At 41.0% G+C, this 15,030-nt stretch overlaps 1 protein-coding gene across 2 annotated transcripts; it reads left to right on the top strand.

The window, feature by feature from the left end:
* The first annotated feature begins 161 nt into the window (after positions 1–161).
* Positions 162–13,127, top strand: si:cabz01101003.1 (ubiquitin carboxyl-terminal hydrolase CYLD). 2 transcript variants are annotated; one of them, XM_031304256.2, is made up of 17 exons: positions 162–326; positions 569–801; positions 1,519–1,636; positions 1,911–2,068; positions 2,711–3,202; positions 3,729–3,834; positions 5,831–6,276; positions 7,038–7,203; positions 7,832–7,973; positions 9,009–9,131; positions 9,217–9,308; positions 9,427–9,490; positions 10,554–10,752; positions 10,986–11,094; positions 11,676–11,794; positions 12,442–12,649; positions 12,739–13,127. In XM_031304256.2, exons 2-17 carry the CDS (start codon positions 631–633, stop codon positions 12,921–12,923), a joined length of 2,898 nt encoding a protein of 965 aa, XP_031160116.1. In that variant the 5' UTR covers positions 162–326; positions 569–630; the 3' UTR covers positions 12,924–13,127. The 2 variants fall into 2 exon arrangements, 1 of the variants encoding a protein (XP_031160116.1); XR_004895496.1 differs by lacking the exons at positions 12,442–12,649; positions 12,739–13,127 and having other exon boundaries at positions 10,986–11,232; positions 11,567–11,792.
* Positions 13,128–15,030: the final 1,903 nt, after the last annotated feature.

Below are 15,030 nucleotides of genomic sequence, written 5' to 3'. Positions count from 1 at the left end.
AAAAAAAAAAAAAAACACTGATGTGCTTTTTCTGTGTGTGTGTGTGTGTGTGTGTGTGTGTGTACAAGATTCTTACATGCATACAAAATGTGTACCTTGCCTATCAACAAAGTGGAATTCCCCCTTTGACTGTATTCCCCCCTGACTGTAACGCCCACAGGCACTCTAATTGGCTAAAACTATTTCCCCGCTGAACTTTTCTCACTTGCTATTTGCTCCCGCTTATATCCGTCACGCTGCTTCCTGCTTCACGATGCGGTTTGTTATTGAAGCACAGCTCCTTTAAATGTGAGGGGAAATGTTGACGGTCGGAGTTGATGAAGTTGGTGAGTGTACAATTGTTAAACAAAGTTAACGACGTGTTTGTTCGTCGATGGTAATGTAGCTTTAGCCGTTTAAACGGTTTTCACAAATGGACTTCTCTTTCAAAAATGAAGACAGTTTAAATGTGAACGATAGCTAGTTACTTAGTTAACCTTAGCTAACCGTTACCGTCACTTTAGGTGGGCGGACAGTTCGGCCCTCGTGTCGTTTGTTTTTTAAATAATTATATTTCTTAACTTTACAGGAAAATGAAGGATTTAATTCCTCTGCGAACCGGCTACACAACGTTGTAAAGACACGCGTAAGATGTCAGGGTCCCATGAGCAAACCAGGAAGCGCCGCCCCCCAAAAATGTTCTTGCTCTCGACAGACCTGAAGGTCCAGGACCAGCTGGAAGGTACCATTCGGCTGCTGCGGGGGTACATATGCCTGGAGCAAGATTCGGGCAAGAACAGAGGTGACGCCCCTTGGTTCAAGGTATTGACACAATAACCTACATTAATTTAAGGCGGCATAATTCATTTTAAGGTAAACAATTAATTTAATGAATTAGCAGTCATTTCGATAATTAGCACAGTAATTGTTCAAGCAAAAATGTCAGGATTTGATGCTTTTCTTTGTCATATAGTAGTATTTTTTGGGGGGTATAATGGGCATTTTCACTAAGTTCTGGCACTTTTTAAACAAAACTAAAAAATGATTTATCAAGGATATAATTTGTAGGTCAATTGATACTAAAAAAACACTAGTCACTTAGCTACATCAACTAAACTAGATTGTCTTCAAAGAGGAACTATATTGTCTTCCAATATTTTTCTATCATTCGAGGGATCTTTTTCAGGTTGTTTTATGAAGAATAATTACCTCCTTACATGGTTCCTTTGATAACAAATGTTTCTCCACCCTAAATTTAAGACCAATAAAGATACTTTTTGTTTTTCAAACTTGTTGATGGAGTTACAATAATTTCTCACCGGTCAGACCTGGCCTTTGGTAATGTCAGACAGATCTGGCACCAGCCAGCAATTTATTTACTTTAAATCCTAAAGTGTGCCTCCTATCATGGCACCCTTTTTGAACTAATCTCACTCCCTCAGAGTGTAGTACTCTGTTGTGTATGTACCTCACCCCTAATTTCTTTCCTCTTCTCTCCCTTATATTTGTCTTTCTCTCCACCTCCTGTTTTCTCCACAGGTGTTAGACAATGACATCATGTTAAAAATAGAGAGGAAGTTCCTGCTTGAAGTCCCGACTGACCTTAACGGCCTGTTGGAGCCTGTATCTGACCCGGAGGCTCGCCTAAGACTTCTAAGTAATTCATTAATTGTTATTTAGTAGTAGTGCAGTACTGTGCTCATGTACTTGTATTGATGTGATAGTTGTAGAATAATTTTTTTTTACATACATGACATATAAAGGCTCTGAGGACAGAGTTAAAATTTTGGTTTTTGAAGTGGGAAATAAAGCCAGATCACATTTTTTGTCACTTCGATACTGGCCTATTTGATAATGCTCATGGATAACTAACAGCATATGCACATATGCGGTTATTTCCTCCCTCTCTAGTTTTCATTGTATTTTTCCAGGCAATCCTGGGAAGCTGCAGCATTTTGCTACTTTGCCTGTCGATTGTCCGCTGTGGGTCCAAATAGGCCAACATGACGAGCTTGGGGAGGCAGATCTTAAATACATTGGACCGCTCACCAGAGGGAGCAGTGCAGTGCTTTTTGGGGTACAGCTCAAGGTAAACATGAATCGAGGATATAAGAAGAAACTTTTTAGCGTCCCACATAGGGTTGAGGATTTAACACTATTAACATCAAAGTTATAATCCTTAAGATTTCAGTCCCAGGTGATTTAACAATACAGCTCTGATACGTTAGGAGGAGAGTGATATAAAATGAATAACAGTAATGCTGGATCACATGCATGCCTTGTTTCCTTTGAATCCCGAATTTAAAATCCATCCGCTAACAATTAAAAAGTACAGTATAGAGAGGTATTTACAAAATGTATATACATTGAATGAGTATTGCTGAAAAAATGGTGACCATAAATTGTGTGCGGTTTGATTTAATAAAAATCTTAAGGATTAAAGCTATATAAATATCACAAAAACAGCAAATATCCAAATAAAAACATTCATGCCTACATACAGGGTTCAAAATTAACTTTTTTCATCTGCCAGCCAAATGGCTAGTGAATGTTCAATTTTTACCATCCACTCAATAGATTTAGATTACCATTGTTTTTTTTGGCTGCTTATTTTACCAGCATTTGGCTAGTAGATGGTGCTTATTTTGAACCCTGAAAATACAGTTGATTTACATGATCAGGGGAAAGAATCACCTTGTCCTGTGTTTTTCCCGCTCTGTCTCCTCTGCAGGGTTCAGCAGCAGGTAGAGGAGTGAGCAACGGCTCCTTTAAGGGCCACCGTCTCTTCACCTGCCCCGAAGCCTGCGCCCTCTTCGTCCCGGTCAGCCACATCAGGCTCCGCCACTGGTCTAGCAACGATGGCTCCGACGCACACGAGCGACCCCGTGAGCGAGTCCACCGCAGCAGCAGCAACGGGCATCAGAGCAACGACGACCGCCATCCTCATCAGCAGCAGCACAGTCGTCACATTAGTTTCCACCAGCATCGTCCCAGCAGCCCTCCTCAGCCGCACGCTTTGGGCGTCGTCCCTCGGATGGCAGAGTCAGGGCCCCTCACAGCTAAAAACCAGGTCCAGGTCCGAGGCCCTGCGTCGCCGCCGCCGTTCCACGTTGGCCAGCGGGTGTGTTTTCCCCTGGAAGACAATGTCTATGGGGGGGAGGTGCGCTACTGTGGTCTCCTGCCCGGTCGGTCCTCGTCAGGGATGTACGTCGGAGTCCTGCTGGTCAGTACGACAAAGTTGTGATTATATGAAGAGTCTGATTCCAAATTAAGTTTTTATCATTAATAATTCTAATTATGTTTGGTTGTATTTATCATCTTAAACATTGACAGCTACTTTTTTTTTTTTAAAGGTCAAAATTAAGACAATTAAACAATTGAACCTTTGTCACATGTCACTCCCCGTCTCTCTCTCTCCCCTCATTTCCTGCCATCTCTCTACTGTCGACTCTAATAAAAGGCATAAAATTCCCAAAATAATTGCAGGAAAAAAACCTCCAGGCTTACAAATAAAGTTGGATGATGTCGATAGTCCTCATTTTCCTTCTAAGTGATAGAAATGCATTGTAATAATGTATGAGCCATTATCCCTAGCACCGTCTATGCCTTTGTGATAGGACGTATTACTGTATTCCTAATTAGGGCAATGTGCATGTGTTTATTAGAATAGTTTTTCACTAGATTTGAGTCCCTTCTCTTTGAGAAGCAGTTGTGTCTGCAGCTTTGTGTTTGACTTTTGTGTGTTACAGGACGCTCCTGTTGGTAACTGGGACGGGCTTTGTAAGGGAGAGAAGCTCTGCCACATTCCCTCCCCCCTCTATGGACTACTTCTGCCAATCACCAGGGTTTCCACAGGTACACTCACAGTACGTTTTAAGCAGCCATTTATAATCAGGGAACCGGGGATACTCTGACAGGATATATGGCTATTTATTAACCTTTGGCCTATTCTTGGAATCATTTGCTCAAGTTATTTCAGGTTACTGTTTAGTTATATTTAAGTGTCATGGCTTACTGGAATGAAATTAGCCGTTATACTGTACATTTTATTATTTACAGCTGTACTTACTACATACTTTTCCTACTGGCATACATCAAAATGTCTTCTGTGAAAAGGACCAACTGTATGTGCTTAGGTTATAAAGGAGATTTCTAAGTTGAAAGAACAGCTTACACCAACACTTAAAGACCAAAAAGTACATATAAAATAGTTCCTGTAGTGGGGCAGTGGTGGCAAATTAAAATCTCGGACTTAAATGTTTTGTTGTGATAAAAAAAAAAAATATATATATATATATATATATATATATATATATACAGGGCATGAAGTTAACTTTTTTGACCACCAGCCACTGTGGCAGGTGGATTTTTAAATCCACCTGCCACAGGGACTTTTTACCAGCCAGTTTTTTTGTTTTTTTTTGCATCATAAAGGTGAAAAACAGGAATTTCTGTGTCTCTATGATCCTATCCTGTCCTATTCATGGTAGCCTACTGGTGGACATTGCGCCGTCATCACGTGATAATCCTGCATAGGGGCCTGGTGTTGGCTCGTTACGCCACTGCATATAAGAGATGAGATGACTGATGAATGATGAATGATGATGAAAATCAGGAGTGGCCTACGCGCACCACAACAACAACAAAACACTGGTGAATGCGCACCATAACACATGAATGTTTTTTGTATAGTTCTTAAAAATAAAAAAATAAATAAAAAGGAAACTTGTTTTGGGGAGAATAATACTTATTACTATTAATTAATTACTCTGGGCTGAGATTTCCTAGTAACCTTACCAAAAAGGCTCAGGATGCTGCAAATGTTGGTAAAATATGAAAAAGGCTGGTGGATTTAAGACACAAAATAATAATTTATTGGATGAATCAAATATGAACATATCTGTCATCGTCAGTGGCTTGTTAATCTTTACATTGTTAGTTAATTTCCTATCCTGGCCAGGGACACACATTCATACGGTTTAATAAAGTCCTTATTGGACTTTAACTTATCATTGCACTTACAATAACGTAGCTGTCCTCAATTTAGGTCATCCTGTACGTCTCATCTGCGTTTTTTCCTGCATCCACCGTGTGCGTTTGTGTGTGTGTCTGTGCGTGCGTGTGTTTGTGTGTGCGCGTCAGTCGCGGGGGAAACGGAGCAGCCCCGCCTGCTGCAGAGAGCCGACAATTTGAAACAGCAGCGCTGACTTTAGAGTGAAAAATCGTTACAGCATACATTGATGTTAAAATGTCTACAGGTTGGCAGGACGGTCTGAAATGTTTTGCACGGTCTTTCGCTGTACGTTTTGTTGGTAAATGTGAGATGTTCGAGTCACATACACGTCTCGTCTTCATATCAGAAACTAGGAAATGAATTTTACCCGTTCTCACTCCCGCTTGGTCAGTGGCTGCACGTGGGACTGCTGGGATTGTGTGAGTAATGAAAATGCAATAGGGGGCCCCGGCTGTCAATCAATGTCTTCCAGTGATGCGGGCCCCTGATTGGACCAGGCCCGTAAGCAACCGTGTACCCTTCTTACCGATAGTTACGAGTCTGAATCACTCAATTCTCATTGGCTACCCGCCAATGTGGCAGGTAGATTGACAGTTTCACCCGCCAATCACAAAAGTTACCCGCATTTGGCGGGTGGGCGGGTGCCAATTTCATGCCCTGTATATATATATATATATATATATATATATATATAACAACATACTTTATGAGGCAGTGAAAGTGCTTCATGGAAACACAAAAAAACACTTCATATGCAGGAGACTTTACTCCTATTTGTATCTATTTTGCGTGAAAACATTTCGGGCAAATCTAACTCTTGTTCCATTTTGTCCTCAGAGCCGAAGTCCCACCGTCACAACCCTCCACACCAAATTACCAAATCCATCCTGAAGCCAGCACTGCCCCCCGTCACTAAACCAGGCCCTATGCCCCCATCGGCCTCTGCTCTCAAGGTTGCCCTGATGCCCCCCAGCAAACCAGCACTTAAACCTCCACCACTGCCGCCACCCAAACCCACCCAAAAGGCCCTGCCTCCTCCCCCTCTTCCCCCTCCCGTACCCCGCAGCCCTACGTCGCCAACCGCCACCGACCAGCTGCAGCACCTCAACGGCATACCCGACCCACCCGACGGTGTAGCTGCAGAGGAGAAGGGGGAAGCAGGACTGGAGGGCGAGCTGGAGGTGGGGTCAATGGTTGAAGTGAACGACCCGCCTCTTTTTGGGGTTATTCGCTGGATTGGACGGATCAGTGGGATTTCAGAGCCAGTAGCAGGAATTGAGCTGGTAAGGTGAAAAGTTTATTAAGCTGTTGTACACTAAAACTGCTTAGTTTTTATACCTGTTTCATAGTTTAAGCTTAAGGTACAAGCCATTATTCAAATGTTAGCAAAAGGCCAGTCTATATCCACGACGTTCCACTTCCGGGATTGCTCCGGTGCCGCCAGAAATTCCGCGAGATGTCCCTCTTTTTGGCCAGATGTCCGTTACCTTCCGCTTTCTTTGTGTTGGCATTTTAAAAAGTTTGTGTCCTATTCATGTGCATTTACATTGGGATGTGAATTGTAGAAAAATTTAAGAAATGTAAAAAGTACTGGCAGTAACTTTTCAAAATCTTTAATAATGATGACATTTTTTCCATATATTGTATCTTAAAATGAATGGTTTAGTTTAACCCTAGCGATAACAGTAAATTACTCCCACTGCTTTATTTTTCTGCTGCTTTCTTTTTGTAAAGAAATTGTTGAATTTTGATTTGTTGAGATTGTCGAGAGTGAAGATGTAGTTGATTCTTTGTGGCTGCCATTCTCCAGGAATTCAGCTCTTTCTTTTGGATGATTTATTAACCATGTGTGCATTTGGCAGCACTTAGTTTCTTCTATTTTTATATTAAAGATGAAAACCATGATAAGCACATGGGATTCCTCTGATGTCATTTTTCTTTCTTCCAACTACAGCAAACTAAAGTACAGTCACTGCACTGACATGTATGATACTGTAACACAGTGTATCACACTGATAAAAAACAAACCCATTGTGTGTGTCAGGACCAGGAGCTGTCTGCAGGTACAGATGGCAGTTACCTCGGTGAACGTCACTTCCGTTGCCCGGCCAACAAGGGGCTGTTTGTCAAGCTTCGCAACTGCAGGCGGGACTCCAGGTTTCCTGCCCCTGAGGCACCTGTCAATCAAGTGGAGCGATGCAACTCTATAGGTAGGAAAGCATGGCTGTGGTGTCTGGCAAAATTACTAAACTACTGTGAGAGAAAAAAATGTACTTTAAGAGAGACTTTAGTGCCAGTATCTAATAGGGGTGGGAATCACCAGAGGCCTCACGATACGATATCGTCACGGTACTTTTGTCACAATACGATGTTATTGCGATTTTAAACATAATGCAATATTCTGCGATATATTGCAATTTATTACCTTTTTTCCAACTTCAATTTTTTCCCAATTTCAAATGAAGTCCCCAAAAGGAAACGTTGTCAGTATCTGTTTTACCTAAAGAGATACATTTCTCTGTTTGTTCATCTCACTTCAATTGTATTGCTGCAAAATGGGATTATCAAGCAGACAAACTGACCAACACATATATAATAATAGATCCATACTTGGCGTCTATGTATTGATACAGTATTGCCACTGAAAATATCGCAATACTATGCTGTATCGATTTTTTTTTCCCCCCACCCCTAGTATCTAACGGCTATTGGAGGAACTGGATCTAAATACACTTCTTCACTCAAGCCATGATATATTGTGTGCCACGTGAGTGTGTATATAAATGTAGTGTATCTGAATGTTTTTATTATGTACTTCCTGTCTTGTGTGGCTCGCAGCCTTTGCAGAGTGGGGCAGTGAGCGTGTGGAGGATAACACTCCTCCTGTGGACGGGGACGAGGCCAGTGAGCTCTACCAGGGCTGGAAGAGAGGCATCCAGGGTCACCTCAACTCCTGCTACCTGGACGCTACGCTGTTCAGGTAACTTCTCAGGCTGTTTACATACTCTTGTAGTAACAGAGAGGATTGTCAGGGTAAAAAGTATATTAAATATATCAACATAACATTCAAATTCAGTCCCTCCAGAAAAACGCGATTATGCGATCGCATAATTCAATGCATAATCAGCCAAAGTCCGCATATTTATGCAGGGGCCGCATTTTTTTCAAATACGGCGCACTTTCGCCGCATAAATTGCCGATTTCCGCGCAAAATATGCGGGGCTTGCATGATTTCATAATCCCCACATTTTCGTTGCAAAAAAGTCACATAGCCTATATCTTAACAGAAAGTTGAAAAATGTTGCGTTTACTTCACACAAGAGTAGCCATTTTCCCCTGTTGCCATGGGAACGTTATGAAGTGACGTTATGAAGTGACGTTATGAAGTGACGTAATTACGCGACGTGAACATCGAAAAGCTGCAAACCCCGCGATGAAGCCATGATGAAACCGCAGTTTTTGCAAGTTCCCGCAATTTCATCGCATAAAATTACATAAATATCCCGCATATTCCATCGCATTTTTTAAGAAAACATGCCTCATAATCAAGGATTTTTGTCACAACAATCACAAAAAAACTCCGCATTTTTCTGGAAGGACTGATTCAAAAACACGTCAGTTACTCGACCTGTAATATTATGCAGCATGTTCCTAAAAGTAATTGTTTTATAGGTCCTCTTTGCTTCTGATTAATGTAATGGTGATTCAACTAAAAGCCACTAAATCTATTTTTAAAAACTCTGGTTGATCCTTTCTACGAGAGTCTGTGTTGTACATAAAGCGTTGGGATTTATTGTGACGTGGCGTGTTAGGATCAACACGGATTGCTCCCATGTACTAACAGATAATAAAAAGAGACTTCAATTCTATTCTGTGCCTCACTGGGATACTACATTGGTAAATCTGATCTTACAGCTGTTTAGGTGTATACGATGCTGAAATGTATCCATAACAAATAGATTATTATATTTCCCTGGTCATCACCTGTATGTCTGTTTCTCTCTCTGCTCTACAGTCTGTTCTCCTGCTGCAGTTCAGCAGACTGGGTGTTGTTTTGGCCCTCTGACCCTGAAACTGACAAAGACTCCAGTCAGGCTCAGGACCTGCTGCGTTGTGAGATAGTCAACCCCCTGCGAAGGTGTGTAACTGTGTATACACACAAGTAACTACAGTGCTATTGCAAATGCATTTGCTACTAATGATACATCAATGGTGTTTTTAAGGTATGGCTATGTGTGCGCCAGTAAGACCATGGCCTTAAGACGACTTCTGGAGGCTGCGAATAGAGACACAGGTTTCACCAACCAGGAGAAAGGTACAGGTGTCTCTGGATTTCTGTCCTACAGTCCTCCAGTAGCGCAGCAGGAGTATGTGTGTGTGTGTGTGCATGTGATCAGACTGAGGAATGCTGTCATGCTGTTCTGTTCCGACAGATCCTGAAGAGTTCCTCAACAAGCTTTTCCAGCTCCTCCGAGTCGAGCCGCTCCTCAAGATCAGGTTATGACGCACACGCACGCACGCGCACACACACACACACACACACACACACACACACACACACACACACACCCTGCTTCACTATCACACAGGCCAAATGTTCTTCTATGATATAATGGAGGTTGAAAAGGCTCTCACACTGGCTGGGAGTCAACTCAGCTGCGTTTCCTGTATTCTGCTGTGAGAAGGTGATTAAGGTTGTGATCACACTCGCAGGTCGTTTTCTTTAGTCCATCACAGAGAACTTACCCAACTTTTAGTTCCTTATTTGTTAAAGTTTGCTAAAGTACAATGTCACATAGACCAAAAATGAGCCCGATATTTCATCACCGGTGAATTCATAAACTTTGAGAATTAAATCTATTTGCAATTTGTCTCATCTTGACTCTGAATCAGTGGTTTGAATCTTCCACAAGGGGGTTTCAAGATGATCACCAGAGTAGCAAAGCACAAGAAAAACAAATTTCAGCCAATTCTTCAGACTTTCCTTTAATATTTATATTTTTCCCTTGTTAATTACTGGATGATTTTACCTCTTCAAGCCTCTAAAAATCTAGTGATGATATGTTTTCTTTTAAAGAGCCAAAAACGGTTGAGAACAACGAGATTTTCCCTTAATTTCCATTGTTAAAGATCCCCTCCAGACATGGTTTAAGACATAAAAATACTATTAATGGAATAATAATTTGTGTCTAATATGTGTTTTTTTTCTTTATGAAAAGTTCAATGACCTGGTTAAAAATGTGACTCAGAGAATTTGAATTATTATTATTATAATTATTTTTTGGGCATTTTTAGGCCTTTATTTTCACAGGACAGATGAAGACATGAAAGGGGAGAGAGAGAGAGGGAGAATGACATGCAGCAAAGGGCCGCAGGTCGGAGTCGAACCTGTGGCCGCTGCGTCGAGGAGCAAACCTCTACATGTGTGCGCCTGCTCTACCAACTGAGCTAACCCGGCCACAAACTTTCCCCCCTTTAGCCGATGCACACATTTGACACGTTTCTAAATCTCAATTACTTACATCAAATCCTCATATTTTCTCTTTCCTTGTACTTTCAGATCGATGACTCAGCGGCCTCAGGAGTGTCACCTCTACCAACTCTTCCCGCCTACACTTCCTCCCTCCTCGCCCTCAACCGTCTCGCCAGTTGACTCCCCCATCCCTCTCGCCTCGCCATCGCCCAGTCGGATGCGGGTCGCCAGCGTCCAGCAGCTGCTGGAGTCCTCGTTCCTCCACGCCGGCCTCAAGTTTGTCGAGGTGACAGAAGGTGTTTTGGTGTTATAAGCCCCCAACGTCGTCTTCCAGGCAGCGCTGTATGGAAGGCGTTAGGGTTAGGTGCCTTGAAGTCGACGGTGGGGACTTAAAACACCATCGAGCGTGATAGAAACAAGTTGTTACATGTTGTTAAAAGAAAATGACAATATTTTACTGTTTGATTCACCCGAGACACCTTTTAACTATCAGGTCATGTGTATTGATCACCCCACCAGACTCCCTCCTGCCTCTTACTGCTCATGCCTCGGTTCGGAAAGGAGTTCAAAATGTTTGACGCCATCTTGCCCACCCTCAGCCTGGACATCACAGACCTGCTGGACGACAGTAAAGACAATTTTCAAGGGGGGGGGGGATCTACATTTCAGCAGCATTTCAGCTTGTTTTTGGTTCTGGTTTTACTCCAGGTTTAGTTTCAGATGAATACAGATCAGATTTTCTATCATTAGTTTTAGTTTACTTCAAATTTATTGAAGCATTATTATTATTATTATTTTGTTATTTTCTTCCATTCTTTCCTCTACTCTACTGGTAATCACTTATTTAGAAATGTTGTGCTAAATTGTATATGCTCCTTCTGCAATCCTTAGCTGGACAAGCACTTCAATGGACAATTATTTTTGTGATGATCTGGATTTCAAGGGACAAACTGGGATGGTTGGGTGGGGTGGGGGGTATCTTTCACATTGTTTAGTATCTGTATAGCACAGCCATACTATATTTGTATACATTTGGTCCATTATGCGCTGTAGAAAATGCTACTTGGTTTAATGGAAAATCAATAAAAATTGCTAAACAAATTTATTGAAGCAATCTTAAGATCTAGCTAGGTTCACATCGGTTTTTGTTCTGTACCCAGTTTAGTTTTAACTGCAGTGTACTTTTTGTCTCTCTTTGTCTTTTTTTAGCTCTGAGACAGTGCAGTATCTGTCAGGCTGTAGCTGAGTGGGAGTGTCTCCAGTGTTATGAAGACCCAGATATCACTCCCGGTCATCTCAAACAGTACTGCCAGACCTGCAACACACAGGTACCCACTTCTTACTTTGGACATGACATTAATTTGTAGCCTTAAAAAAACAATGATTGCAGGTTTAAATGATATGGTATAAAAAACAAGGGGTATAAGTTCAATGTAAAGCACTCTTAAGCGTGATTTATATTTATACTTCTGCGTAAAATCTACGGCGTGGCTACATACGTAGGTACGTGGAGGCACGACTCTACGCCGGACCCTACACCGTAGCCTGACGTGCACCTCTCGAAAAATGTAACAACACGTCGCGGCGACGCATGTCGTGGCCTGGTAGCGTTGCATTTCCCCCCGACTCATTTCCTGGTTCTCCTTCTCCATAATTTCCCAATATTCCCACCGTGGTCAGAAAACACAGGGGAGACACTTTGTTTCTCTCACTATGACTCTAGAGTTGCTACTCGCTCTGAAGCTAATCGCCGTCACTCTCTCACTTCTCCATCGCTCTATCACACACATACGCTGGCTCGATGCACACACCAACGCACAAGTATAAACATCAGGCCACTTACGTAGGCTACGGCGAAAGCTCTGCGTGGAGCCTCCGCAGAAGCATAAATCAAGCTTCACCCTCATTTTCAGTCTCTCGTGTCTTTTTTTTGCTTTACATATTGGCTTTGTTGGTCTTTTCTATTAATCACCAGGTCCACAGTCACAGGAAGCGGGCGTCCCACGGCCCGGTGAAGATTGCTGTCCCCGGGGGAACGTGGACTGGCCCTTTGCACTGCACCCGCCGACGAATGTCTCTCTTTGCCGTAACGTGCATCGAAACCAGCCATTACGTGAGCTTTGTCAAGCACGGGCCCCTCCCCACCGACTGGCTGTTCTTTGACAGTATGGCAGACCGGGAAGGTGAGAGATCCTCACTTCGATACATTCTAGTAACAGGATTAAAACACAAAAACAAGCACTGTTAAAGGGCTCGTTTATCTCTCACCCAGGTGGCGAGAACGGCTTCAACATCCCCCGGGTGAAGGCGTGTCCAGAGGTGGGCCGCTACCTCAGCCTATCCGAGGATGAGCTGAGCCGAGTTGACTCCATCTCCTTACGGGAGTCCGCCCGCCGCCTGCTGTGTGACTCCTACATGTGTCTGTACCACAGCCCCGAGCTCAGCCTGTACAAGTGACACAACATACACAGATGTGAGCGTGAACAAGATGCTGTCAAACTGATGCTAACATATTGTACTCAGGCTTAGTCTTATCTTAACTGTCAAATGACGTCCAAATTAGTAAGTTTTGATTAATGATAATCAGAGCCCTTGTTACTTTATCCAGTAGAATATGAAATGTTCATTAACACAGATTTTCTTTTTTGGCCCTGTTCACACTTTGCAGTAAAATGCATCAGTTTGTGCCTCCAATTTCCTAAAAAAATCACTCGCTTACTTATATTTGATGTTACTTTGTATTATTTTGAGTTTAAAAAAAAGAAAAGACCGAGATATGTCATTTCCAGCTTGCTAGATAGAAAACCGCCGTTACTTTTATACGGGGATACCATTTAAAAAAAAAAAATAAAATAAATAATGTATTTGACATTTTTTTTCATCCAGATGGTTAAAAGACTCTTTTTTAAGAATTCTGGTAATACGTTCAGAACTGCAAAAGTGTTTTTAAATAACATCCTGGGTTTCAAATATTGCAGAGTATTTATTTTACAGCAAATTGAATGCTTGGCTTTTTCTGAATCGGATCTCATTCGAGATGCATTTGAGACCTTTTTCTGAGCCCAGGTGTACTGAAATTTGACCTGGATCTACTGTAGGTCATATCTAGTTATACTGTCTGCTTGAAAAAGGAAAGAACAGGGCCTCAGAACTACAGTACACGTAAGCTAAATGAGATCAGCAGTATGATCTAATGTGACTAATGCACAAACAGCCTGTAATACATGTGTACACTCATGAACTGATGGGTGGCAGTACTAGTCTCCACACCTGAGTTTACCTGTCTTAATACTGCTCACACTGTACAGAACCTCTGTGCCTGTAACTTATAACACATGTACACTTTACAATTCAATTTGCACTGCTTCATTTACATGTCAGTATGTGTGTGTATATAATAGCATTGCCTTCAACTGACTGTAACGATTGCACACAGATGTTTAAACGTTTTTATTGTTTCCAGGTTATTATATATAATACAGCTGCAAACTGGGGAAACAGTCCTGACTAATAAATGATACTCTTCTAGTTTTCTTTTGTCATGTTTCCACAAACATGCAGAGGCAGCATTATACAAGGTACTATAGTGCATCCAGACATCACACCAAATAATATAGAGTATATAAATAAGTAATAAAATATCTTAATATAAAATAATATAAAAACATTTACCAAATACGTTTTTTTTGGTTAGGCTTTAAGATATATATATATATATATATATATATATATATATATATATATATATATATATATATATATATATATATATATATAATATATTAAGAAATGTACCCATTAAATTATGTGTAACAAAATATTTCTCCCTTTTTTTCAGATATAGCAAATAACAAAGTATACCTTGTGTATACAACTTATATACAACCAAAAGTAACAACTAATTGGATAAACGTGTAAAAGGTGTTTTATGTTTAACAGCTCTTTTGTTTGTACATTCAGCTAATTAGTTCAAAGTTTGGCTTCCCTGCTTGTACATTTTGATTTATGAATATAAATTCTGGTCAAAATAACAAATAATGACATAAAACTGAGAGCAAGAATTCCTGTCATACTCAAAGTAATCTAAATTGAGGGAAAATATGATCAGCAATAAATCTTGACGATTTAATTCAGAGTTTTGTATAAAGGCAAAATCAAAACAAATGCGCTAGCATTTTTTTGAGCATCCCACGAAAAAAGTACAGCTTACATTGTCGTCTTTCTTTAAAGTATACCACTTTGACTTTGTTTATCAGGGGGAAAAAAACAAATAATACCAATATATTTCCAATAAAACTGGACCAATACAATATGTATTGGTGAAACAGTTGATGAATTGTCTGATATTTACTCTTGAAATGTTTCTGTTTCAGTTGCATTCAACAAAAAAGATCGACTGTCATTTTCCTTAAAACCTTTAAGATGTAAAACAGTGCCTGAGGGGACAGCATCAGAAACAACTGAGGATTCATAACAATGATCCTATAGTGCTGAATAAACAACATAGAAATGCAGAGTTAAAAGTAATAAAATATTAATATTGAGCCACTGCTGAAAGAAAACA

The sequence above is a fragment of the Sander lucioperca genome, chromosome 17 (assembly GCF_008315115.2).
Source record: "Sander lucioperca isolate FBNREF2018 chromosome 17, SLUC_FBN_1.2, whole genome shotgun sequence".
NCBI classification, from domain to species: domain Eukaryota; kingdom Metazoa; phylum Chordata; class Actinopteri; order Perciformes; family Percidae; genus Sander; species Sander lucioperca.
This window is presented reverse-complemented; position numbering and strand designations above follow the sequence as displayed.